Genomic DNA, 26,210 nt, shown 5'->3' on the forward strand with positions numbered 1-26,210 from the left:
GCATCTGCCTTCCGCTAAAGCGTCCTATGTATCAAGTACAGTTAATCGATCCACCCTGCTAGGTACTTTGAAACTTATTTTGTCCAAAAACTATACTATTAATGGTTCAAATCTTCAAAAGAAAAAAACAATTGGCATAAAGAGGTAATACTCGTTTATGAAAAATAAAACCACGAAGAAACGTACCCTTGGATCCAGAAAGACCAGGAAGTCCATCACGTCCTTGCTCTCCGGGGAATCCAGATTGTCCACGGTCGCCCTTGAGGCCAGGTAAACCAGGCAGACCATCACTTCCAGACTGACCACGATCTCCAGGCAGACCTGGGCAGCAACAAGAAATCATAAATCATCACTAATATTTCAACTGAAATGTCAAGTTTCAGACAAGCATCTTTTGAAACACAAAACAGAACACAGGGTTTCAGAATTTTTCATTTTCTAGGAGTGTCATCCAAAATGTCATGAAACTATTTATCAAATTTGGTCATTATAGGGAAGTCTGTCCTATAAACTGTTGATGAAATGATTTTCCTATTGCTATTTTTCTTGAGGAAAATCACTGGAACACAGCTCAAACAAAATGGAAACCACAGTTGCAATGAAGGGGTGCTATGATAAGGCCAGTTGGCAGTCCACAAAAGCAAAACCAAGTTGTTTGTCTAAAAACTCAATCATGTATGTCAATCTAGCAGTTAATGATGAACTTATTGACACCAAGACAATGTGTCATTTTCACACAGGTCACTAATGACACCAAGACAATGTTTCAGTTTCACACAGGTCACTAATGACACCAAGACAATGTCTCAGTTTCACACAGGTCACTAATGACACCAAGACAATGTCTCAGTTTCACACAGGTCACTAATGACACCAAGACAATGTCTCAGTTTCACACAGGCCACTAATGACACCAAGACAATGTCTCAGTTTCACACAGGTCACTAATGACACCAAGACAATGTCTCAGTTTCACAAAGGCCACTAATGACACCAAGACAATGTCTCAGTTTCACAAAGGCCACTAATGACACCAAGACAATGTCTCAGTTTCACACAGGTCACTAATGACACCAAGACAATGTCTCAGTTTCACAAAGGTCATAGTGAGTTTGAGTGAGTGAGCTGGGTTTTAACATCTCTTTTAACAGTTTTCCAGTTATATCACAGCGTGTCAGCTTAATGTGGGAGGAAAGCCTGAAGTGATGCAGGTCTCAGATATTTACCACTTTGGTGAAACCCACGAGCACGGGTATGGTGCTGACAAACCTAGAAAGGTAATCGGGGTAAACCAGGATTCGAACCCAAAATCATAGTTTTCTCTTCACAGCGAATTGTGGCCCCTTAGAAGACCATAGTCCCTCTTTAAACATCATAATTTAATTAACACTGACCAGATCGTCCAGGTAGTCCAGGCTCTCCCTTAAGTCCAGGAAGACCGTCGGTGGATTGTCCTGGATCTCCCTTCACACCAGGCAGACCATCCAGTCCAGGCATACCTGCAACATAAGAAGTATTCAGCTACCTCTGGCTCAACATCACCTCCATTACACGTACCAAGCCAGGGACATCATCCATTACATGACCGTCATGAAATCATTCAAATATGAAAGGATGAAATTCTTGATAACAAGACCTGGTCCATTGGGTTACTTTACCTATCATGTATATCCTTGGACAAATCTGAAGATGAAGCGAGTGATTATTGCTTAATGCTGCATCAGCAATTTTGCAGCTAATTGCAACTTTTGTTTGTTTGTTTGTTTAACACCGCTCTCAGCAATATTCCAGCTATATGATGGCAGTCTGTAAATAATCAAGCCTGGACCAGACAATCCAGTGATTGACATCATGAGCATCGATCAACGCAATTGGGACACAATGACATGCATCAACCAAGTCAGCGAGCCTGACCACCCAATCCCGTTAGTCACCTCTTACAACAAGCAAAGTCACCTTTTAGGGCAAGCATGGGTTGCTGAAAACCTATTCTACCCCAGATCTTGTACATACCATTTCTGTATCCAACTAACCTTCATGTATTAAGTGAAACATGATCTATTACTCCGCCAACCTTCATATATTAGATGAAAAAGAGGTTAATACGCGAGTGTGTTTTGGGGATGGTATAATGTCACTCTCCAATTCTGTGCTCAAAAAATATCTTCCTATCTCTCACAGACATTACCTAAACATTGCAAGTCTTCCTGGAATGTGCGCATTAATATATATTATGTCAGAAGGTAAGTGATTTGTCAGTCGAACAGTGACAACAGTTAATATAGTTCCAACTGAAACCTGTTTCTTATACAGTGTCCTCGCTAATTTGTTTCGCAATTTATATCTCCAAAGTTATCAAAACTTGTAAAAGCCTTAGCTATGTCACAGTTATACACTGATTTTCAGAATATTAGACCATTCTTTTGATAATGATAGCAATTATCCCAATAGTTTTTCCATTGCCAAATGACAAAGGAGACGCCATATTTATTTATAAACAGTGAAAGCAGTCCCTACTTGACTATTGATATTTGCATCTCTATCCACGCATGACCCAATATCCGATATCGTTTTTACCCGTTGGCTTTATCCTGCCAAGAAACCTACCCATTATATGATAAATACAATCTATCTGTGTACTCCATCCACATTACTGAAACATTCACCAAATATACACACAAAGTAAGATTTGCTCACCTGGATCTCCCTTCAGTCCTGGGCGTCCATCATTGCCAGGTCCTCCCACACGTCCAGGCTCTCCCTTCAGACCCTGTGTGGAGCGTCCAGGAAGACCAGGAGGGCCAGCCGGGCCATCCAAACCTACAATGTATGTCACAAGTTTGTTTGTTTGTTTGTTTGTTATTTAACGCGTCACTCAGCAATATTACAGCCACATGATGGTGGTCTGTAAATAATCGAGTCTGCACAAGACAATCCAGTGATTGACCTCATGAGCATCGATCCATGTAATTGGGATCCAATGACATGCATCAACCAGGTCAGTGAGCATGACCAACCAATCCCGTTAGTCACCTCTTTCGACAAGCAAAGTCACCGTTTAGGGCAAGCATGGGTTGCTGAAGACCTACTCTACCCCGGATCTTCACGGGTCGTATGTCCCAAGTATACAAACTGTAACTACTTTCCCTTAAGGAAAATTATTCCCATGAGATTTACAAGAACTCAAAATATACCAGTTATTCCTACTGTTCAAGCCAAAGTAGTCCACATATGTCGAGATGAATCAAAATATAACCAGTCGATTTCCAGTATCATGTAGGAATGAAATATTATCAGTACGATCCACTGATAAGCGTGAGGGTTTGTTCCCCAATGTCTTCCTAGGTGATATCTAGTCTATACTCACAAAATGTGATCACAAAATTTAATAGTAAACAATTCAAAGTGCAATAATCTATATAACACTGATACAAAGCAGTTAGAAAGTTGGCAGAGGGAAGTGTACAACATACCTCTCTCTCCTGGTTGTCCAGACTGACCGGGAAGTCCATCCAGACCGGGGAATCCGGGCTCACCCTTCTCTCCTGGACACAGAAAGCACAGATTGTAACATCATCACACTGCTCATAGTAAGAACTTTATATGTGATTGATTATATATCATCCTGATATATTTGTTTGTTTTAACGCAGCAATATTACAGCTATATGATGGCGGTCTGTAAATAATCGAGTCTGGACTAGACAATCCAGTGATTGATATGAGCATCGATCCATGCAATTAGGATGCAATGACATGCAACAACCAAGTCAGCGAGCCTGACCACCCGATCCGATTAGTCGCCTATTACGACAAGCATAGTCGCCATTTACAGCAAGCATCACCCTGATATAGCTAGCACCTCGTATATTACACTATTACATGTAAGTGTTTACAACTCATATTCACATGACTGCCGTGATAGTGCTAGAATATTGTTAAATGTAGCCTTACACTCTCACTCACTCACTCACTCACTCACTCACATGTATGGCAATAGTGGTAACAGTAAGGACTCACTCACTCACATGTATGGCAATAGTGGCAACAGTAAGGACTCACTCACTCACATGTATGGCAATAGTGGTGACAGTAAGGACTCACTCACTCACTCAAATGGACTGACTACGAAGAGCTTTCCTGTTTGTGAGATTATCCATGATAAAGAAGGATTCACATACCCGGGGCTCCGGGCAGACCAGACAGACCAGGTGATCCTTTAGCTCCAGACAAACCTGGGAGACCAGGCAGACCAGAGTCACCGACATCTCCCTTAAGTCCAGGAAGACCTGAAAAGATATATGAGTTACCATGGTAACTGTCCATACATCATATGAAGCACAAATGTTTTATGTTGATCTCATGCTACATAACGTGAACCTGAAGGATAAAAACCCGAGTGTAAGTGTTTCCTCTTACTTATAAACCAAAAAAAAGAAACGTAAAACAACACTTATCAATATGTTAATGTTTCAAACATATTTTACATGAACCTTAGGAAACGGGCATAAAATATCTGTTGCTGGCGTACGGTACTTGAAAAAGACATTCTTAAAAGCATAGTGATTTATCAGCACCTCTGTAGCCTAGTGGTACACTCACTGGGCTACAGATATGAAGATTGCATTTTCAATCCGCGGGGATATAAAGAAAATTTCATTAAATTGTGTTAAAATGCATTACAATAATTTACTGGGAACCGATATCAGGTGAAATTGGATATAATGTCTCATTATTGCACTTATAGTCCGATAATCGGTAGGTACTCCCTGCTCATAGGTCATTGTGTAATTACTTCATGTTACAACAAAGTGACACTGTAATGGTAGTCCACATGCATCTGTGTTTACCTGGCTCTCCATCCCGTCCATTGAATCCCCTCTCTCCCTTAGGACCAGGCAAACCAGGCAGGCCAGGCCGCCCATCAAGACCCCCATCACCCTTGAGGCCAGAAGTTCCTGGCAGGCCAGGCAGACCAGACTCTCCCTTGTTACCAGGAGCTCCAGGCAGGCCGGGAAGACCAGAGTTTCCTACAATCAAAATGTCAGTACATTGTCACAAATCAAGTAATTTGTTTTTTGAGGTATAATGCCAGAATTATGGAATTATAAGAATAATGGAGATGTAATCAATAGACTTTTAGCCAAGTGGGTTTCTCTATCATAAATACCTCGTATTGAGAATTAAAAACTAATATATGAGTCTTTTGTGAGCATAATACATATTTCATATTCCTAATATATATTTATGATATGGCAACACAAAAGGGTAATAATTTCTGTATCCTAAATGGTTTCATTCTGAACATAATAGATGTTTAAGACATAACTCAAAAACGTCAAAACTCATTATGGCGTGTGTAATGCGCACCCCTTTCTACAAAGCTGTGGGTTTTTTTCAAACAGTGTGCACTATACTCTAGAAAATATGGTATGTAGATGACGTACCTTTCATTCCAGACAGACCATCTCTTCCAGGCTGGCCAGAGCGACCATCAAGACCAGGCTGTCCCTACACATGACCAAAATACAATCATAACGAGTTAGGAAACACTAATCAGTGGAGATATATGCATCATCTATGAGCCTGTGCTTTTGCAAAATGTAATGACAAATTCCAACCTGAAATTCATCTGGTACATCTTAATGTTATATCTACAGTCATTAATATTGGGACCCATGAAGATCCGGGGTAAAATAGGTCTTCAGCAACCCATGCTTGCTGTAAAAGGTGACTATGCTTGTCGTAAGACGCGAAAAATGGGATCAGCCGGTCAAGCTCGCTGACTTGGTTGATGCATGTCATCATATCCCTATTGCGTGGATCGATACTCATGATGTCAATCCAGACTCGATTATTCACTGACCGCCGTCATATAGCTGGCATATTGCTGAGTTCGGCATTAAAAAACAAACAAACAAACATTTATATTTGATTTAGATTGCTGATATACCGATTACCGATATTATAGGAGAAAATACGAGCTTATCATATGGTGGGAATGCATACCCTCTCTCCCTTGAGGCCAGGGAAGCCTACAGGTCCAGGATTTCCCTTTGGTCCTGACAGGCCAGGGAGTCCAGGTTCTCCGTCACGGCCAGGCACTCCGGGCTCACCGTCTCTGCCAGGCAGGCCGATACCAGGCTCACCAGGGTTTCCCTTTTCTCCAGACAGACCAGGCAGACCTTCAAACAAGTCCACACAGTTAAACTATGTAGTCTCTCTGTATCAGTTTGGATTGTCTGTATAGAAATTTCCTGGGAACCCTCAAAACCAAAGTTTTATATTCACATTTAGATAAAAGCAATTGTCTCTCTAATTGGAATTATAACAGTATACAATATAACAGATTGTGTGTTATATCCCACTTGTAATATCTGGGGTTGAATATAGCTTAGCAAGTTGTTTGTATGGATTTTAACAGGATTGTAATTATTGGAAGCCCACCATCCTGTCCACGTTCGCCAGATAATCCAGGTAGACCATCTTCACCCCGGTCACCAGGAAGTCCAGGCAGTGCTGCCTCACCAGCGTCTCCCTTCAGACCAGGCAGTCCAGGCAGACCACCGTTGCCCTTAGGTCCTGAAACAAACAGGCACCTACTGTCAAACACAAGCAGCATTAGAACATCTTAATCACTCTTTTTTCATAGTCAGTGACATGCTACCTCTGAACTTATTATCTTCAACTAAATATGAACATATCACATACATCAACCCATTGTCAATAACATTATCTATTGGCTAAGATCCTACATAACTGAAAACCAGGACTAGGGTAACTTTATAACACCTTCCACTGACACTTCCACAACTAATACCTCAGGAAATCAAGCGTCGAGAATTAGGGTCACCAAGTATTACCTACCTCTAATGCCCTCACGACCAATTTCTCCAGGGTAGCCAGCTGCACCAGGTTCTCCCTTGATTCCAGCCAAACCCTGAAGACCAGGAAGTCCCTCACGTCCAGGTTCACCGGGGAAACCCATCAGTCCAGGATCACCCTTCACACCTGCAGCATCAGCAGTGTAGAAATGAGTTGTTAAACAGACACTGACACTGTTCATTATCTGGTATCTGAGAGACAATTACACTGTTTAAATTGTTGTTTGTTGTTTAAAGCCGCACTCAGAATTATTCCAGCTATATGACGGCGGCCAGTCAATAATCGAGTCTGATCCAGATAAACCAGTGATTGACATCATGGGCATCAATCCATGCTGTCAAGGTACAATTACACGGCATCAACCAAGCCATTCAGTCTGACCATTCCATCCATTTGGTTCCTTCTAACGACCAGCATAGGTTACTGGGGATCGGTAAAAAGAATTGTTGGGCCGTATATGGTAACCATAAATTTCTATTACAGAAAATCATAAAGGGAAGACGACAAATGTTCCTTCTACTGACCTGGCAGTCCAGGCAAACCATCTTGACCAGGTAGTCCAGGTTGTCCTCTGACGCCATTAAGTCCAGGAAGGCCGGATTGTCCAGCAGGTCCGGGAAGACCACTCTCACCCTTTGGCCCCGAGAGTCCAGGGAGGCCAGGCAAACCAGAGTCACCCTTACTGCCAGGCTCACCTGTGGAGGACAACAAACAACAATTAGTGCTTCACAACAACATACAATATACAATGACAGAGGACAAAGTCCGAGTTCGATATTGCATTTTTCAGGTCCATAAAAACAGGTAATGACGTCATATAGTCTATTAGTTTTTTATCATATAATAAGGAGATGAAAGCTGATTCAACATATCAAACTATGATAGTGTTAGGAGATCCAAAACACAGATATCACCCCAAACAGATAATCCCATTCTAGTTTTAGTCAAGTGAATACTATAAATTATCAGACCTGACTTGGGAGTCGGCAAATGAATATTGTGGAAATCTTTGCATTATATAATGAATGTGGAAATCTTTGCATTATATAATGAATTGAAATAAATGGAGAAAATATTCAGGGAGAGCAGGTAACAACAGGCAAGTCATAAATGACAATATTATTATACACTTGATTTGTACTGTATCTAATGATGACTCTCAACATCTGAACATCAGGGTATGCATTTCAACTGGAAGGAGGTCTTAGCAGTCTTCATGTACGAACATCCTACTCACCAGGAAGTCCAGGCAGACCCTCCGGTCCATCGTTTCCAGGGAAGCCAGGTTGTCCATCCCGTCCAGACTCCCCCTTCACTCCAGGAAGACCATCAAGACCAGGCAAACCAGGCTGGCCGGGTTCCCCCTTGAGACCAGGCAAGCCGGGACTACCACGCAAACCTAGCAAACGAAAAGTCTCCGTGAATCTCAGCTTAAACATATTTTATTCTAAGAAAAGGAATGAGTACATCTCACAACATCTTAGATCGCCCTCTCCTTGTATCCTCTAACAAGAATGCGTTTTTAAAATTGGATTTGATAAATCTACAATTATTCTCGTACCTGTGATGACAATATGTCACAATAGCAATAGCACAAATGAATAAATTTACCATAGGAAACAAATTCATTCGAAAATCATCTTGTAAAAGCAATATCAGATTTCAAATTTGAAATACACCGAATATATAATGTTTCGAATGATCACATCAATACCACAAAGTATAACATTCAAGGACATTCAACAAGCCAGTTTTAATTCTTTCCTTAAACCACAATGTGGGATTCAAGATGTCAATAGTTCCATCACAAACAGATATTTCAGTTTAATGATGACCTTAATGATAAACTACAATATCTCTGGACTATCAGGCTATATAATCTATGTTTGTACTGAATAAAAAAGAGGATGCTCTTATGAAATACAGGATCTTCTTATTTTTTTAGCAAATGAATATTACACCTCCCATACTGACTGAATGATTTTGTTTGTTGTTTGTTGTTTAATGCTGCACTCAGCAATATTCCAGCTATATGACGGCGGTCTATAAATAATCGAGTCTGGACAAGACAATCATGTAATTGATGTCATGAGCATCGATCCACACAATTGGGATGCAATGACATGCATCAACCAAGTCAGCGAGCAACGTAAGTTGCCTCTACGACAAGCATTGTCGCCTTTTACGAAAGCATGGTTTTTTTTAATACCTATTCTACCCCGGGTCTTGACAGGTCACTGACTGAATGAACTCCAGAACAGAATAATTCTTCCATTATATTTTAGAATTCTGATTCCTGCATTCTGATTGTTCTGGAAGAGATATAAAATCTATTCTAGACCTGGGCCAGTAGGATAGTCTAGTGATTAAAACGTTTGCTTGTCCCGCCAAAAGGTCTCGATTCAACACATGGGTACAATGTGTGAAGCCCACTTCTGTTGCCTCATGCCATGATATTGTTGGAATATTGCTAAAAGAGGCATAAAATCATATTCTCTCACTCACTATTCTAGACCATGATTTGGCTGATGACTACATCAGTGCATCAAGCTGGTGTGATCAGTTTCAAATGAAATTTACATGTATCAAATCTACATTTGAAATCACTTAATTGTGAACACAGGTTTATCTGCCCTTATTTCACGTACCCTCTGGGCCAGCATAGCCAACAATTCCTGCTTCTCCAGGGAGACCACGCAGACCAGGTTCTCCCTTGGGTCCTACCATTGCTTCTCCAGGAAAGCCAGGCTCTCCCTTCAAACCTAGAACATAGTTACAAAATGGTGAATTATACATTGAAGACAATCTGGAAGAAGAGAGTGATGATGCAGACAAACTCATTTATTATCATGCTGCAGAAGAATTCAATATGTTAGGCTAAAAAAAATGATTGTGTTAATAGACCAATATTATTTTCCTGATTTGCATATTTTCCAGATCAATGCCTCACTCAAAACTACCAACAGGAAAAAGATCCAAATATACTTTCAAGATTTCCTTTTGGCACAAGGCTAAAATAAACCCATAATCATAATGTCTGCAGCACGTTTCGTTTATATTTCCATTTTCAAAAAAACTTTAAAAATCCTAATACTTAAAAACAATGCGATCCAATATAGCATGCAGTTACTTCCCTTGACATGGGCACTGATTCACTGTGCATCTTGTGTTATGGTCATGCAATAGGAGTTTGTATGCTTGTTTATGTAGGGAGACCCTTTCCCAGGTTGATGGTACACAAATGATTATTTGGTTACATACTTGTTTGAACACCGCCCACAACATATTTTCAAAAGTCAATGCCTGAGAACCAATTTCATTTCATTGTATGATAAACTTCTAACTCAGTAAAACACAACTGTTTTTTGCAGGAATATTTGTTCATTCCAAATGAGTATATACCTGAAATGCCTGGCAAACCAGGTAGACCACCATCTCCCTTCAGACCATTTGGTCCAGGCAATCCTGGCAATCCTGGCTCTCCTTTGTCACCACGGGGACCAGGCAGACCTGCAACAGTAGATCAACATGACTCAACACTTGACAAACGAATGGGGAAATTGTGACTCATATCAACAAGAAGTGACAAGCAATGTAAGTTAATTTACCATCTGTTGTTTTGTAGTTTCAGCATTTTGTAGTTTCTGTTGTTTTGTAGTTTCTGTTGTTTTGTAGTGTCACCATTTTGTTATTTCTGTAGTTTGTGTTTTGTAGTTTCTGTTGTTTGTATTGTCTGTTGTTTTGTAGTTTCTGTAGTTAGTAGTGTCAGTTGATTTGTAATTTCTGTTGTTTGTAGTGTAGTTTTTCACTGTATATGTGTGATATGGGGACACCTTAGATGCAGCATCAACACAAAGACTGACTTCATTGCCGTTTGCCTCACCTCTTGGACCAGACAATCCAGGCAGACCAGGCAGACCACCTTCTCCCTTAAATCCAGGTAGGCCATCCACACCAGAGTTACCAGGCAAACCTGAAAGACGTCGATTATAAATCATTAATCAACATCAAATAGAAGGCTTCATTCCATTAGCAGTTTAGAGCAATTAAACCATCAGAGGGGTCAAGTTACATTCTCACCTGGATTTCCCTTCTGTCCTGGCAATCCTGGCATGCCAGGAATACCTGACGGACCAGGCAGACCTGGTTGTCCAGCTTCGCCCTTCAATGTGTCCCTGATGTTGCTGGGAAGTCTTCCTGAAAAATCAAAAGTATAATGTTCAAACTGTGATAACTCAGCCAGATTCTAACAGTCAACTCTGAATCATGTTGTGATCCGGAGCACTTCCAAAAATCTTCAGAAACAAACTGTTGAAAACTTTTAACAAAACTATTTCCATCATTTAAAGCTATGAACAAAACCATGGGATATTGGAAGTATTGGTCTCTTTGAAAAAACACATGAAGAACATTTGGGTTGAATACTCCCCAGGGAGCTGAAAGTTTTTTATTATTATCATTATTATTATTATTACTTGTGAACATTGAACAGCTTACCTGGTTCTCCCTTCTGTCCTTCCATACCAGGAAGACCAGGCAGACCAGACACTCCTGGGTCACCACGGTCACCAGGGAAGCCAGGCAGGCCAATTCCAGGCTGTCCTCTTGAGCCAGGAATACCAGGCTCTCCCGAGTTGCCAGGGCGACCATCTAAACCAGGAAGACCTTTCATTCCCTGATACAGAAACCAATAAGAACAATGAAATATTCAGTGAATCAGTGATTTCAATTCATGGGCATCAAACTTATTTGTGCCGCAATTAAGAATGTTCATTTTAAAATGAATAGGATGATGAAGTAGGGCTGAAGTATGACTTCCTATTTGACATACCCTCTCTCCCTTGATTCCAGGTAGACCGGAAGCCCCAGGGGGTCCCTGAGGACCAGGCAGACCTCGGCGACCAGACTCACCAGGAAGACCAACATCACCACGCTCACCCTTGAATCCTGTCAAAATATCCAAAGTCTAATGAAAATTTCATACTATCATACAGGTAACAATTCCTTAGCTTTCTGTGACTGTCGGTCATAGTTTTCTTATTTTAATGACGAACTCAACATAATTAAGTCCAAGCAAGTTTGATTCCTTTACTTCAAAACCCCTTTGTAGACTCAAACATTAGAATGTTTATCAATATAGCAGTTTTATACCTACACTGGAAATGGGTAACCAGCAGTCATTACAAACAAACATATTGTTGATATTCCTTCTAAACATATATAGCTATCTATCTGATGGCTCTATCAAGATGAGGGGCAGCAGCCTAATGGAAGCACAATATGTGATTTCTGGAGTCCTGTGCTTTTATATATCTTGAATAGTGCTTAAGGCAGCAAAAACTATACTCACTCACTATCCAAATGAGTGAGTGAGTTGGTTTTTATGCCGCTTAACAGTATTCCAATTATATCACAGAGTTTCAGCTTACTGTGGGAGGAAAACCCAAGTGATGCAGGTATCAGACATTTACCACTTTGGTGAAACCCAAAAGCATGGGTATGGTGCTGACAAACCTAGAAATATCGGTTTTGAAACATTTACTGCAATCAACATGAATGTCATTGACCCACTTTTACAAATATGGAAACATCAGAGAACAAACTGGATGACATCACTATTGAACCTGATGTCACCTATCCCCATCCAATGACATCACCTAACACAAGCGTGATAATGGCCCGTCGTCAAGCAATATGAGGGCATTATCAGGTTACAGTGGCCTGCTCATTTTTGATAACAGGTGGGCAGTTTAATGATAATTCTATCCATTTTAGCTATAAAATGGGTTGGTCAAGGTACTTACCCTCAGGGCCAGGGATGACCTCTGCCCTTGCATCATTTCCCTTTATACCTTGAATACCAGGCAGGCCAGGTAGACCATCTTCACCCTAGAATACAGAGACATTGGCCAATGTCATACAATGTACACACACAATAGTCAGGTGATCTGCCATATGCGACAACCAAGATAGGGGAGTGATTATTGCTTAAAGTCGCATCAGCAATTGTGCAGCATTTACCATGCTACAACTTGTCCAGTCATACCTAACTGAAGCTGTTGTACAAAAAAGGAATTATGTGGTTGAAATATCCATGTACAGACACTTATTATGAAACTTGACATAAGGGTTTAAGGATGGTGATTGTGTTTTGATAACACACCCCACATGCATGACATTCAGAGATGCCATCCCCAAATTGAGGCACTTAGGGTTATCTGGGAACTTTTTCAAAAGAAGTTTGAATCAATTGTGAGTGGCTGACCTGGGTTTCAATGCTGCTTTGAACAGTATTTCACTTACAACATATTGTTTTGTGATAGAGGAAACTGTACGACCCCGAATCATGATTTAACACCAATAACCTCAAATTGCAAACATGGTGTCTTTACACTGCTGAACGAGAAATCTTTTCTCTGGGCAAGTAACATTTCAAAGTTTACGTACCCGAGTGCACAATAACATATTTATGTCATTATTCTTGAATTCTCAACATATGTCCAAGCTGATGAAATCTTCTGTAAATTGAGTGCAGATACTAACCCTGAGACCAGGTAGGCCAGACAGACCTGGAGGACCATCCTCTCCGGGCTCTCCTTTGGTTCCAACTGGTCCTGAATCTCCTGGTATACCAGGTTGACCAGGCAGACCATCTAGACCAGACAGACCCTTCTCTCCCTTAAGACCATTCTGACACAGGCTGCAGGAACCACCACGATCACCTGTGGACATAGGAACAATATTGTTTCAGCATTACTTAAAAGATAACATAATGAGTTTTCAGATTTGAGTGTGTTATTGAGTACTGATCCCAGGCAGATTGAGTTGCAACCGATGACCTTAGATACTTAGACAAGACATCTATTTAAATGCAGTCCCGAATATTTCCATGTTCCAAACTTTATTTCAATCAATCGGATCATAGGATACACTCCATTTAATTTTACAATGTGTGCTTAACAGTGTGTTCAAATTGAAGATGGATAAATAACAACATGACTCTTACTATTAGCACAGGGAATATAAAATGTGAGTATCTCTACCAACTGACCTTTATCTCCAGGAAGACCAGGAAGACCATCACGACCAGGCAAACCAGAGAAACCTCCCTGACCCTTCTCTCCCTTGGGACCGGAGGGGCCAGGCAAACCCTTGGTAGAATTTCCAGGTGGGCCAGGCAGACCTTTAGCACCTCTCTCTCCCTTGCCACCAGGAATACCATCCAGACCAGGTAAGCCAGATGGTCCCCGGACTCCAGGAATACTTCCTCCAGATTCACCAGGAAAACCAGGTTCTCCCTTCTGTCCAGGCAGGCCAGGAGCACCAGGGCGACCATCCAGACCAGTAATACCTGATGATAAACAGAGGCATCAGTTCCATTGCGGCATTTGGCTAAGTTCTTCAACAAATGTCCAGATGGGCCTTCAATTGCCATCCTTGACCAACTGTCAAATAGTCACATAGAGGACAAGCCATACCAACAGATCATTTGATATTTATCTTTATACGAGCGGTAAGTTGTAAATCAAACAGATGTGTGTGACTTTTTACTGACTTATTGTAGTTAACTTTTGTTTGGCTCCTCTTTTCAAAGAAAAAAATAATCGTTGATAAGAAACTAACATAGTCTTTGTTCACAGGAGATGTTTCACTCATCTCAGTAGTTTAGTCTCATGTCCAGCGCAAGTCTTGAGATAATTTCTGTGAAAATGGAGAATTTGTCTCTAGATGAACAGCTATTGCTCGACTGTACATGTTAAGTTAATTGGGGTAAGTGTTGTGTTGCTTGAATGAACAGATAAACTATACCTGGAACTCCAGAGTCTCCCCTGTCTCCTTTGGGACCATCAAGACCTTGTGTACCAGGCACGCCAGGGATTCCAGGGCCACCGGAAGGACCATCATTACCACGCAAACCTTGTGGTCCAGGGAGGCCAGGCAGTCCTGGATCACCAGGCAGACCACGTTGACCAGCAGGTCCAACTGGACCCGGTGGACCATCTCCTCCAGGTCCCTACACAGTGTAACATTAGGAGGTGAGCAAGACACTTCTTTCACCTGGGTTATGGTATTGTAAAGCATTCATTCAAGGTACTCAATGTTCACACAACATAAGTGACAGGTTTCATATCTAATATCTTATAAGGCAAAAATAAATAACCTGTTAATCACACCCTAGCTATAACCATCACAAAAATTAATACTGACAATAATTCTTTTCTAAGACTTTGTGGAAACTTCTGTGATAAGACAATGAAGTCTTTGTTCATTGTCTGTTTAATTACCGTAGTCATACTCAAGAGTGTGACTGGCGCCATGTACTTTCACTCTGCAGTTTGCAAGTGAGAGTTCTCTCCCCTATTCTGTCTTCGGCTGATACAAATGTTTTTTAACTCAGAAATGATGTTTGATCCATGACTATTTCAAAAGGGTAGTTACGGTTATAGACCATACTTACTCCTGCAGGACCAGGGGGACCTCTCTGACCACGAAGACCATCAACACCACCCAGACCACGATCTCCCTTCATTCCAGGCAGGCCAGGCAGACCAGGAAGACCATCCATACCTCGATCACCCTACACAACAGACAGGAAAAATCATGATATAGACATGCCTCTCTCATGCATGCACGCACGCATGCACGCACGCACGCACACACATATCTTAAAGCATTGAAATAAATGATTCACTGACTCTGATCGCATTTATTACATCATTAAAAACCACAAGGTTTTATTCAGGATATTATTCCGATTAATTTAACGTTAATATTTGTAATCATTTCAGTTCTGTTCCATATTCACCTCCATTTCTTCAATTATGTGTCCCCTTGGCTTTCACTTCTTTTATTACTTTGAGATTTTTTCAAAAAAATTTTTTTATAATTTTGATATAATTAAGAAATTAAAAACAAAAAAATGCTTTCCTGGCATTGATAAACTATGAAACTCTCAAGTGTCTGCTTCTGCTTAATGTCAGGGTGTTGAACCACAATATCTCAAGCAGGATCTCATCCATTACACAAAATTATTTAACTCATGCCCAGGATATTGTCAGAATCGTACAATCGACTCTGTTTACATGAATATGGAAATGGTTTTGTCGCTTTTACTTAGCTGACATTACCTTTTGTCCAGGTTGCCCGGGAACACCAGGATAACCTTGTTTACCCTGGAAAACATCAACAATAAAAAATGAACAGCTAATAAAGCTTTCACAACAAACAATTCATTTACTACATTTATCTGTACTTTCAAGCAGTCCTTATTTGGCATCCTTACACATAACTGTACCTTACTAGCAATATATACACAAATTATTTTCGCAATGTATTTCTGATGTCTTTTGAAAAGCAAAAATATTATGAAATAGAATCATAGAACAAAGAAAGTCAAAAATCATGACTTGAGCTTTCATTTCTTTGACATAAATGCTATTCATAAGTTTGATTCTCAGTACAATTGTTTCATAGAGATATTAGTATTGTCAACTCACACGAGGACCAGCAATGCCAGGTACACCCTTCTCGCCAAACATTCCTGGTGGACCAGGTAGGCCCTGAAATAAACAATAAAAACAGGAATAGAAACAGCATCCTTAATACAATAAGGAACACAACTTGTCAAATAGCAGAGTTTATCATTATATTTGTTATTCATACAATGATGACATACTGTCATGACATTAATGTATTGATTTTTATCATTACTCATAATAAGATCCAGCTATCTGATTTGCTAATCGCCATCTTGTGAAAACACAAATATCTGTCAGCCGATGTCATGATATTAATGTATTGATTTTTATCATTACTCATAATAAGATCCAGCTATCTGATTCGCTAATCGCCATCTTGTAAAAACACAAATACCTGTCAACTGATCTGTTTCTCACATCATTACTGACCTGGTTCACAACAAAAGTTCACTATATGGAAGAAGACCAAACATGTTGCTTTGAGGTAATAGTGACAGGTGAAGCAGAGTGTGAGGACCTACCTGAAGACCAGAGGGTCCCTTCATGCCAGGCAGACCAGGCTCACCCTTCATGCCCTGAAACAGACAGCATCATACTTACAGCATACCGCTGTGGTGCTCACAGATACTCTGAGTGAGTTTGTTTGTTGTTTAACGCCACACTCAGCAATATTCCAGCTATATGACGACGGTCTGTAAGTAATCAAGTCTGGACCAGACAATCCAGTGATTGACTTCATGAGCATCGATCCACGCAATTGGGATATGATGACATACATCGAACAAGTCAGCGAGTCTGACCACTCGATCCCGACAGTCGCTTTTTACGACTAGCATAGTCGCCTTTTACGGCAAGCATGGGTTGCTGAAGACCTATTCTCCCCCAGATCTTCAATATGTACAGGTGTCATGGCTGACCAAACTAGTGATGCAGTGCAATGTCCATGCTGGAGGACAAAACATGTATGACAGATTAAAATATCAATAGTTAACATTTTGTATTAAGAGACAAATTGGCATAAATTCAGAAAAGATAAAAAATATTATTGCCGTAGTATTGCAACAGTGTTTTTAAGTATTGCAATAGTCAAAATGACCTTGATAGTCACTCTAATAATGATTGAATGGAGTTCTACAACATAGTCAACAATATTTATCAAAGATGCTGATTCATCAAGTGCTGAACCAATGGATACGAAGCTTCCAACAAATGTAAATAAACTCACTGCAAAAAGAAACGTGAACCAGAGAAACATATAGAGAAATACGTACATTAAGAGATGTTTCCAATGTGTACCAATTAATGACAAAACTAACACTCAGTCAAGTGTTTTTATTCTTATCACGATATGATGCACATGATTTGTGATAATGTCTCATTATTGATATAAATTTTATGTTTAATAATGCAAGCACAGACCACTCGCATTTTTCGCCTTTGATTCACGCTCGCCTTAATTTCAAGATTTACAGTATATACCATTACCACCCACCTCATCTCCTAGCATGCCCTTCAGTCCCTTCGGTCCCTGGATTTGGCCTGGGGGGTTGGTGAGAGCTTCTAAACCACCTGGGGGTCCAGGGTTGCCAGGGGGTCCAAGCGAGCCTTTCTGTCCCTTCTCTCCATGTGTGCCCAAACCCATGTTACCTTTCTCGCCAGGTTGTCCTCGTTCTCCAAATGGACCCTGCAAAGTAAATTCTAAATTGCTGTTGGTTTGTCATTCCAAATGTGTACCTCACTCTGTGACAAACAGCTGCAGCAGTAACATGAACGGCTCACTCTGTGACAAACAGCTGCAGCAGTAACATGAACGGCTCATTCTGTGACAAACAGCTGCAGCAGTAACATGAACGGCTCACTCTGTGACAAACAGCTGCAGCAGTAACATGAACGGCTCACTCTGTGACAAACAGCTGCAGCAGTAACATGAACGGCTCATTCTGTGACAAACAGCTGCAGCAGTAACATGAATGGCTCACTGTGACAAACAGCTGCAGCAGTAACATGAACGGCTCACTCTGTGACAAACAGCTGCAGCAGTAACATGAACGGCTCACTCTGTGACAAACAGCTGCAGCAGTAACATGAACGGCTCACTCTGTGACAAACGGCTGCAGCAGTAACATGAACGGCTCACTCTGTGACAAACAGCTGCAGCAGTAACATGAACGGCTCACTCTGTGACAAACAGCTGCAGCAGTAACATGAACGGCTCATTCTGTGACAAACAGCTGCAGCAGTAACATGAATGGCTCACTGTGACAAACAGCTGCAGCAGTAACATGAACGGCTCACTCTGTGACAAACAGCTGCAGCAGTAACATGAACGGCTCACTCTGTGACAAACAGCTGCAGCAGTAACATGAACGGCTCACTCTGTGACAAACGGCTGCAGCAGTAACATGAACGGAAAGCAGTGAAATGTTTTAATATGTTTGTAAAATTTGTAAATTGTTCTCGGAGCTTCTAGCTTTGCTTAAGTAATGTTATAGATGTTTGAACACATGTCATAAGCTAACCTGTGTTTAATTTCTTATTTGATAAGTTTTAAACATTTTTAACAAGGAAAACACTAATCTACATACAGGCGGTCCTGACAAGCCAGGTTCTCCCTTGGGGCCAATGGGTCCATCTCTTCCGTGACTTCCCTGTCATAAACAAACACATGTTTACATAGATATTCACACAGATTTGTCCTATACTTGTAAACTGTAGACAGTTTCTGTTTACAAGTGCTGCTAAGTGATGACATTTGATTGTGATGTCATGGAAACTGATCAAAACCTCATTACGATGCAATTTCATTGTAGCAATATCACCTTAGGAAACCAGTATTGGAGGATAAATAACAATAACTGGTTTCAATTATAGTATTTGAAATAATTTACTTTTATTGATAGTGACAGTAAACATGGTAAACAGGTTGGTGTTTTTTACATTTCACTTATTTCTGGTCAGCAAAATAAAAAAACTGCTTTTTATCTTAATTTTTTTCATGTTTCAATTTTATGGAGAAGGCAGATTCCAAAGCACAAAGTTCAAACAATGTCTGTGCTTATCTGAAATTATCCTAGACAGTACAGTATATCGTATGTACTCACAGGCAACCCAGGTAGGCCATCTGCTCCAGGCTCTCCCTGAAATATGACAGACAATAATATCAAGAGGCAATAGAAACACTTAAAAGCATTATAGATAATTATGATAACTGAATGCAAACAATTTGAGATACAGGTTTACAACTCATGTAATGACCTGAGATTACAATTTTCTTTAAAAATTAAACATATATGGTTACATTTTCCCCTTAAAATCCAACTGCACATTCAAAAGTTTGTTAATTTTAAACTGAGGCAAACCAGCATTCATGCTGTTTGATATGTATTCATATGCCTTTCAAACAGAGCTCCAGATAACTCTTGAGCAATTGAGTTTTTACTCTAGGGTTTCTATTTTAATTGGGTTATTACATTTTTCATTGGACAACCAATATTTTTTCACCCATCTATTCATCACTCTATTGGTTTTTTCCCAAAATTAGTGAACATTTTAAGATTTAAAAAAATGAAATAATGTTTTAGATGTATATAACCGTTCTAAATATTTCGGCTTCACTCGTGAAGTAAATTAGCTCGTAATTGTGTTTCCGAAATTGGCTCCTTTGTATGCATGCTGAAAAAGCTTCATTGGGCATTTACGTGTGCTGTTTTTATACACTTGGGTTCTTTATTTAATGCATGCGTTTCTGTACGCAAGTTAATTGAAAGTTATTGGGTTTTGAAAATTTGGGGGGGTGGGTGTTTTATGCAAATAAGCGTCTTATCTAGCTCTGTTTCAAACAAACATAGAACAGGCTCAATTGACTCATATGGATGAGTTTAGACTACATTACCTTCTGTCCTGGGAGGGTGACTCCGACAGGTGATGGTTCTCCCTTAATACCAGGAAGACCGTCCAGACCAGGTGTACCAGCCTCTCCGGGAAGACCAGGCAGACCAGGAGAGCCAGGATCTCCCTATAACACAGGTGCAAATTTGTCTTTGTAAATACATTGCTACATGTGATAAGTATATTGGTCAGATAATACCAACGCTAAGAAACAAATAAATTAATCATTAAGTTTTCAGGTTATACTTCATGACGGAGCTATGATTGACATTCAAATATATGATTGAATGTTGTATCACTGATCAAGTGTACATCGTGAGAGTGACATGCTTGTTTGTTTGGTAAATGTAACACTCAACAATATCCCAGCTGTATGATGACGACCGGACCAGACAATCCAGTAGGGCTGGCACGAATCCAAATTTACTACCCGGGTACACCCCCCTATTACCCGACCCTACCTGGGTACCCACTGTAGGTCTATGGAGATGTCTCCAAATTTCCGATTGGGAACATTTTTAGCATAGCGTTGGCAAAACGTATTTAGATACATGTATTAAACAATCTGGTCATTCATACATATAAAACTGAAAGGCCTCTTTCACTCACCTTTGTTGCCCTGTTTGAAAACAACTGGTGTCATCACTTATTTTCAGTGATCCATTCATATATCTTTCACCACTATTTTACCTTTTATGTCCAGTGTGGGTTCGAATCCCGGACGGGACTCAACCCCCAAAAGTACAAGAATCTGTACTTTACATAGAAAGTGTAATCTCAAATATAACATTTGTTACACTTGACCACTTTCTAAATGGCATTGTGTGTTCAAAGGAATCTGTTTCAGCAGATGATTAAGACTCATTAATCTCTGTTGTTGACACATTACATGCATAATCCTTGTGCCAAAGTAGATATGTACTGTTGTTGACACAAGGCAGGTAAAAGGGTTAACAAGGTGCAATTCCCCCCCCCCCCCCCCCCCCCCCCCCCCCCCCCCTCATAATGCCATCCTTGACCACTGCCCACTCGCTGCCAGGTTTCGGGCTCTGCTGAGTACGGGTTGGGCTCAAACTGACTTGCATCCACCGAGGGCCTAGCCAGGGGAGATAACTCAAACAAAGAGGATATTGTATTCACTTACAAATGACCCATAAAATATCTGTATCTTGATCAATGTCAGGCTATTACCCAATAACACACAAAAGTGCAATTGGCTATACCTTAAATGTTCCATCTTTCTTTTCATACAACACATATTATATCAGCTTATACAATATACATACACAGGGACAGTCATGTGATTCATTTAAATTTTTTCACCATTCAGAACTTTATTATGTCTACACTGATTTGATTTGATTTGATTTGATTTTCTTAAACTTCTTAAAAGGCATACAATCTTTTTATTCACTTGCATGAATGATTAACTATTATATAAATACTATCAACACTGCTGTGGTAAGTATGGAGACCACTTGATCGTTAATCCTGACTGAAGAATGACACAATAAGGGCATTTTGTTCTTTTTCTTTAGATGTGAAAAATACAAGTTCTCCTGATTAACATTAGTTAAAAAACAATGGAACTAATATGTCACAATCTTGTAGCCACCTTATCAAATTCAAAATAGTAAAATGTATATTTTCTAAGTTTTGACAGTCTGACATGTCAGGCTACAAAAAGAAATTTGCTTCAGCAAAAATGGATGAAGAATCCAAATTAAAAATTGTTAAATGTCAAAGAACCAAGGACCATGCATCTACATGCATAATCACTGGTCTGTTATATGACTGTCTTGGTATGGGTTTGAACTATTTCAATGGACAATGTCAGTTCTATTGGAAAAAGTCAGGATCCTTCAAGTACTGTCAAATCATTGAAATATACTTAGGCATTTCGACCTGAAGATTGTGGATATCCAAATCTTAAGTCTTTTATAAACAATTTCTCTTTCATATATAATAAAGTTTCCCCTGCCATGCTACAAAGACCAACACTGCATCGCTTTTCAAGTCAGCTCAAATTTCCATTCTGATTGACATCATATGTATAAGTGAGATACGTCTGGGGTTGTAGGTTGCTGACCTAGGAAGAATTTGCCACAGTGATAAACTATGGCCATATTCTCCCACATCGTCCCTTAAGAATTGGAGCATACCTCAATGGCATTATATAAAATGGTACATTTAAACTACTTAAAAAGATTTTGAATGAAATGTCTTAAGACTTTTTACATTTGAAACATACATTTACAGATTTTTTAAAGAAATGACTGAAATACTCAGACGGAATACATGTGTTTATTTCTCAGCTTTGACATATCAAAGAGCAATGGCCTCTTCAGTCATTAAGGTTAGAATGTTGCTGTATCAGCAATGCTGAAACTCTTCAAGTTGGTGCTGAAGACCATTGTGACAAGCCAGAGCTAAACTAGACCAATTTCCAATTTCTTTCCAGTACATGTTGCCTTGATGATTCTGATCAGTACATTGTTTGGCTAACATCATAACCAGGAATCCCTCAGTGTGCCAGAAGAATGGAAGGTTGTGGCCATTTCTGACATCCTGTGTAACCAGGTTGTGAGAGTCAGCAGACCCACCCATGTGTAATAAACACTGGGGTTATTTCCGATCTCACAGTTCTATCTCACCATGTTACCAAGGAGGCTCTACACTTGAGGGTGCAAGACACAGAAAAGGCCTTTTTGTTCACTGATCTTTCTTACTTACTCTTGTATGTTTTTGCTGAGTATGCCTCTGTATTATTATAGACAGTACCAATAGGCTACAGCGGGAATCAGGTGACATTCTTGTGTCAAGCGAGGATAATCTATGTGTTTGACTAGGACAAGTAATTCTAGCCACTTTACCAAAAACTTGTTGACTACGACAAGTAATTCTAGCCACTTTACCAAGAACGTGTTGACTAAGACAAGTAATTCTAGCCACTTTACCAAGAACTTATTCACTAAGACTTGTAATTCTAGCCACTTTACCAAGAACTTGTTCACTAAGACTTGTAATTCTAGCCACTTTACCTAGTACTTGTTGACGAGGACTAATAATTCTAGCCACTTTACCTCAGAGTGTTTATGAATTCTCATAGCCATACAGTTTTGATCATAATTTTAGAATGAAAGTAGTGTATTATCTGCAGATGTATTTGTTATTATCTTACCTTACATCACGTTTAGTACAAGTGAAAAACTTACACCTCATATCCTCCTCTACGGTTATTGTATTTTGTGTCTATTGTGGAAGTTTTCTGTCCCTATTTTACCAAAGCAGTGTTTTATCATTTTATCATCTCATCTCAGCTAAAATCATAGCAGAACATCCTATGTCTGTGGTTGGGATCTCGATGACAGTCCGAAAGAAGGCTACACCAGAACTCTGAACCTTATGACCTGAGGAACACCATGCATGTTACCAATCAAGATGTCCATGTCAGAAGCAATTGGTCAGCGTAGACATCATCTGTGCCCATGACCACAACATGAGGTGGTGTCAGTCATTGTGATGCTGAAGGCAGGTGCCCTGTCCTGACAGCCTACAGGGACCCCCTGTGGAAACCCTCCTGCAATCACAGGGCTATCCCTCATGCTGCTTCTACTGATAATAGACCCAATCACTTGTGTAACCAGATCTTTTCTAGACCACCAGCATCCAGATTCATCCAAGACATGACCTCATTTCATCCCCAGCAGTAGGCCACTTGGCTTGGTCAAATAAGCTATGCTCTGTCTTGCCAAACGTCCAACATAAACTCTACATTGCAATATAATTCATAAAGTGTCATGGGCAGTTAGAACAGAAAGAAATTCTATGGGGAGGTATTTTGAGTATTTGTTTTAATGAATTGATGGCAAATACAGGGCAAGCTAATCTTGACTGATAGTTCGAAAAGTATGGCTTAATTTACACAAAAGATTAACATGTTTTTCTTCTTTTCATATCCCAAACATTGTGCTCAAGACATGTACGATGGCTCCAGTTGTGAAGTCTTGTGGTTATCCTAGATTTGACTATCAAGGGTTCATTGTATACCAAATTTGGTGCCCTAGATTCATGTGAACTAGATCAGGACCTGTGAAGTAGACTAAGTGGACTGTCACTGACCACCATTTCGGACTCCCCACACCTCCACATCTCATCAACACAACTAGCACTAAATAATCCCATGGAGGCAGTTCCTGTGCTGCCAAAGACAGTTATGGCATATGCTGTTGTGCATGCTTGACCACAGGAGGTAGGTCTGGTATGAAGGTACAGGGTTATAGGAGTAGATAGTATATGCCATGTCAGCAGGGCATGGTATACACCAGATTGTATTGTGGTGGTAGGCATTGGGAGGGGGGGTATGGAACAGAAAGCAGGTTGTTTGTCAGCCTTCATGTGATGAGGTGGTGTGATGTCAGATAGGTGGGGAGCGCCAGCCATGGGACGTTGACTGTGAGGTGTGGGATGGTAGAATGGTGGCGTGTGGCAGCCATTGGGTGGAGATATGATGGACTGATGACGAGTAAGGGATGGAGGGTAGTTGGTAGCCTGGATGGTGACAGCTAAGGGATGGAGGTTGGTGGGTAGCCTGGATGGTGACATCCATGGGATGGAGGGTGGTGGGTAGCCCGTATGGTGACAGCCATGGGGTTGTGAGTTGATTTGACAGTGGCAGCTGTGGCACTGTGGTGGAGGGGTAATTGGGTGGTTGGATGGTAGCCATTGACTTGTGTGGTTGGGTGGGTGTTCATATGGAAGCGATAGATGTTGACCTGCCATCAAGTTTGGGGAGGCAGCCATTGTGGACTGCCATAGGTTTATCTCCACCAAGTGTTAGAATTCGATGCTGGAACTTGATACTATCACAGCATCTGACATGCACTGCTTGGGAGGTGTGAGATGCCAGTGTGTTGTTGGGAGTGCATGAAGGGAATCTGTTGATGCAGACTAATTGTTGAAATACCTTCCCGAGTTTGATGAGGACAGGGGTTCATAAATTCTTTGAAAATAAACTACGCTGTTTATCTTGATTTCTTGAACAAATTATATCAATATTCTACTTAGAGCACAAAAACACAATTCAATGGAAATTCTAACATATCTATGTTGGTTTTATTTCTGTATGAAACTTGAAATTATATTCAGAAAACATATCAATATTTGTATTTCATTGTGTATGTCAATGTTTACAACTTTTCATTATAACTATTCATGTTCATGTCTTGTACTCTGTCCCTTGTGGGTGTTTATGTACAATAAATTTTCTTCATCTTCTTCTATCAGTTTAATCTAAATAAGATCATGAGTACAGCTACACTTTTAAATTTGGAGCAGCATATTTTCATGTTATGCTTGATAGCTTTTAAAAATACTGAGATAGCTTGATAAAGAGGTGCCCATCCTGTATCAAGCAGGCCCTGTTTGCACACATGTGGTCAGTGTTTATACTTTATTGTACACCATGTAGCCCTGGCATGGCCATAATAAATATGTCCTGATAGAAACAGGAAAGGCGTGACACTCACCATCAACAGGCTGGTCAACAGACCCATGGTTGTCATGTTTCAAAGAAAATGTTGATGCAATGTAGTGAGGTGTGCATCACATAACAGAATTGTTTTAAACAGTAGAGACTAAAGCAAGGATATGTACTTATCCTTATTCTGTTAATATATTTCCTTTATTCTTGTTGATGCAATGTAGTCAGGTGTGCATCACATAACAGAATTGTTTTCAACAGTAGAGACTAAAGCAAGGATATGTACTTATCCTTACTCTGTTAATATATTTCCTATACTCTTCTACATTATTGAACACATCTCCTGAAAGATGTGCCAAGAGTATTTCAATATTTGATTTAGGTATGCATATGTGGTGTGTTTGTGTACATGTAATTTGTAGCTGTCTTTTACTTCACATCTGTTCTTTAATGGCATGTATTGCAACAAATATGATC

The 26,210-nt window shown here is 40.2% G+C and overlaps 1 protein-coding gene across 1 annotated transcript in view; it reads right to left on the minus strand.

Annotated features, from left to right (window-relative positions):
* Positions 1 to 25,806, minus strand: part of LOC139444585 (collagen alpha-2(IV) chain-like) — a 32,842-nt gene extending 7,036 nt beyond the window's left edge. The window contains exons 1-32 of the mRNA XM_071225487.1: positions 25,780 to 25,806; positions 21,281 to 21,364; positions 20,256 to 20,378; positions 19,465 to 19,500; positions 18,949 to 19,011; positions 17,856 to 18,047; positions 16,885 to 16,938; positions 16,382 to 16,444; positions 16,013 to 16,057; positions 15,343 to 15,462; positions 14,694 to 14,898; positions 13,936 to 14,235; positions 13,428 to 13,606; positions 12,689 to 12,773; positions 11,716 to 11,831; positions 11,382 to 11,559; positions 10,965 to 11,081; positions 10,768 to 10,857; positions 10,287 to 10,394; positions 9,533 to 9,646; positions 8,122 to 8,283; positions 7,409 to 7,579; positions 6,867 to 7,010; positions 6,447 to 6,581; positions 6,009 to 6,184; positions 5,447 to 5,510; positions 4,850 to 5,029; positions 4,181 to 4,288; positions 3,474 to 3,545; positions 2,698 to 2,820; positions 1,395 to 1,499; positions 187 to 321 (exon numbers count right to left, since the gene is read on the minus strand). Coding sequence (XP_071081588.1) covers positions 187 to 321; positions 1,395 to 1,499; positions 2,698 to 2,820; positions 3,474 to 3,545; positions 4,181 to 4,288; positions 4,850 to 5,029; positions 5,447 to 5,510; positions 6,009 to 6,184; positions 6,447 to 6,581; positions 6,867 to 7,010; positions 7,409 to 7,579; positions 8,122 to 8,283; positions 9,533 to 9,646; positions 10,287 to 10,394; positions 10,768 to 10,857; positions 10,965 to 11,081; positions 11,382 to 11,559; positions 11,716 to 11,831; positions 12,689 to 12,773; positions 13,428 to 13,606; positions 13,936 to 14,235; positions 14,694 to 14,898; positions 15,343 to 15,462; positions 16,013 to 16,057; positions 16,382 to 16,444; positions 16,885 to 16,938; positions 17,856 to 18,047; positions 18,949 to 19,011; positions 19,465 to 19,500; positions 20,256 to 20,378; positions 21,281 to 21,364; positions 25,780 to 25,806 — 3,874 coding nt within the window. The remainder of the gene's footprint in view (positions 1 to 186; positions 322 to 1,394; positions 1,500 to 2,697; positions 2,821 to 3,473; positions 3,546 to 4,180; positions 4,289 to 4,849; positions 5,030 to 5,446; positions 5,511 to 6,008; positions 6,185 to 6,446; positions 6,582 to 6,866; positions 7,011 to 7,408; positions 7,580 to 8,121; positions 8,284 to 9,532; positions 9,647 to 10,286; positions 10,395 to 10,767; positions 10,858 to 10,964; positions 11,082 to 11,381; positions 11,560 to 11,715; positions 11,832 to 12,688; positions 12,774 to 13,427; positions 13,607 to 13,935; positions 14,236 to 14,693; positions 14,899 to 15,342; positions 15,463 to 16,012; positions 16,058 to 16,381; positions 16,445 to 16,884; positions 16,939 to 17,855; positions 18,048 to 18,948; positions 19,012 to 19,464; positions 19,501 to 20,255; positions 20,379 to 21,280; positions 21,365 to 25,779) is intronic.
* Positions 25,807 to 26,210: the final 404 nt, after the last annotated feature.

The sequence above is a fragment of the Haliotis cracherodii genome, unplaced genomic scaffold (assembly GCF_022045235.1).
Source record: "Haliotis cracherodii isolate W230 unplaced genomic scaffold, xgHalCrac1.p SCAF_58, whole genome shotgun sequence".
In the NCBI taxonomy this organism is placed as follows: domain Eukaryota; kingdom Metazoa; phylum Mollusca; class Gastropoda; order Lepetellida; family Haliotidae; genus Haliotis; species Haliotis cracherodii.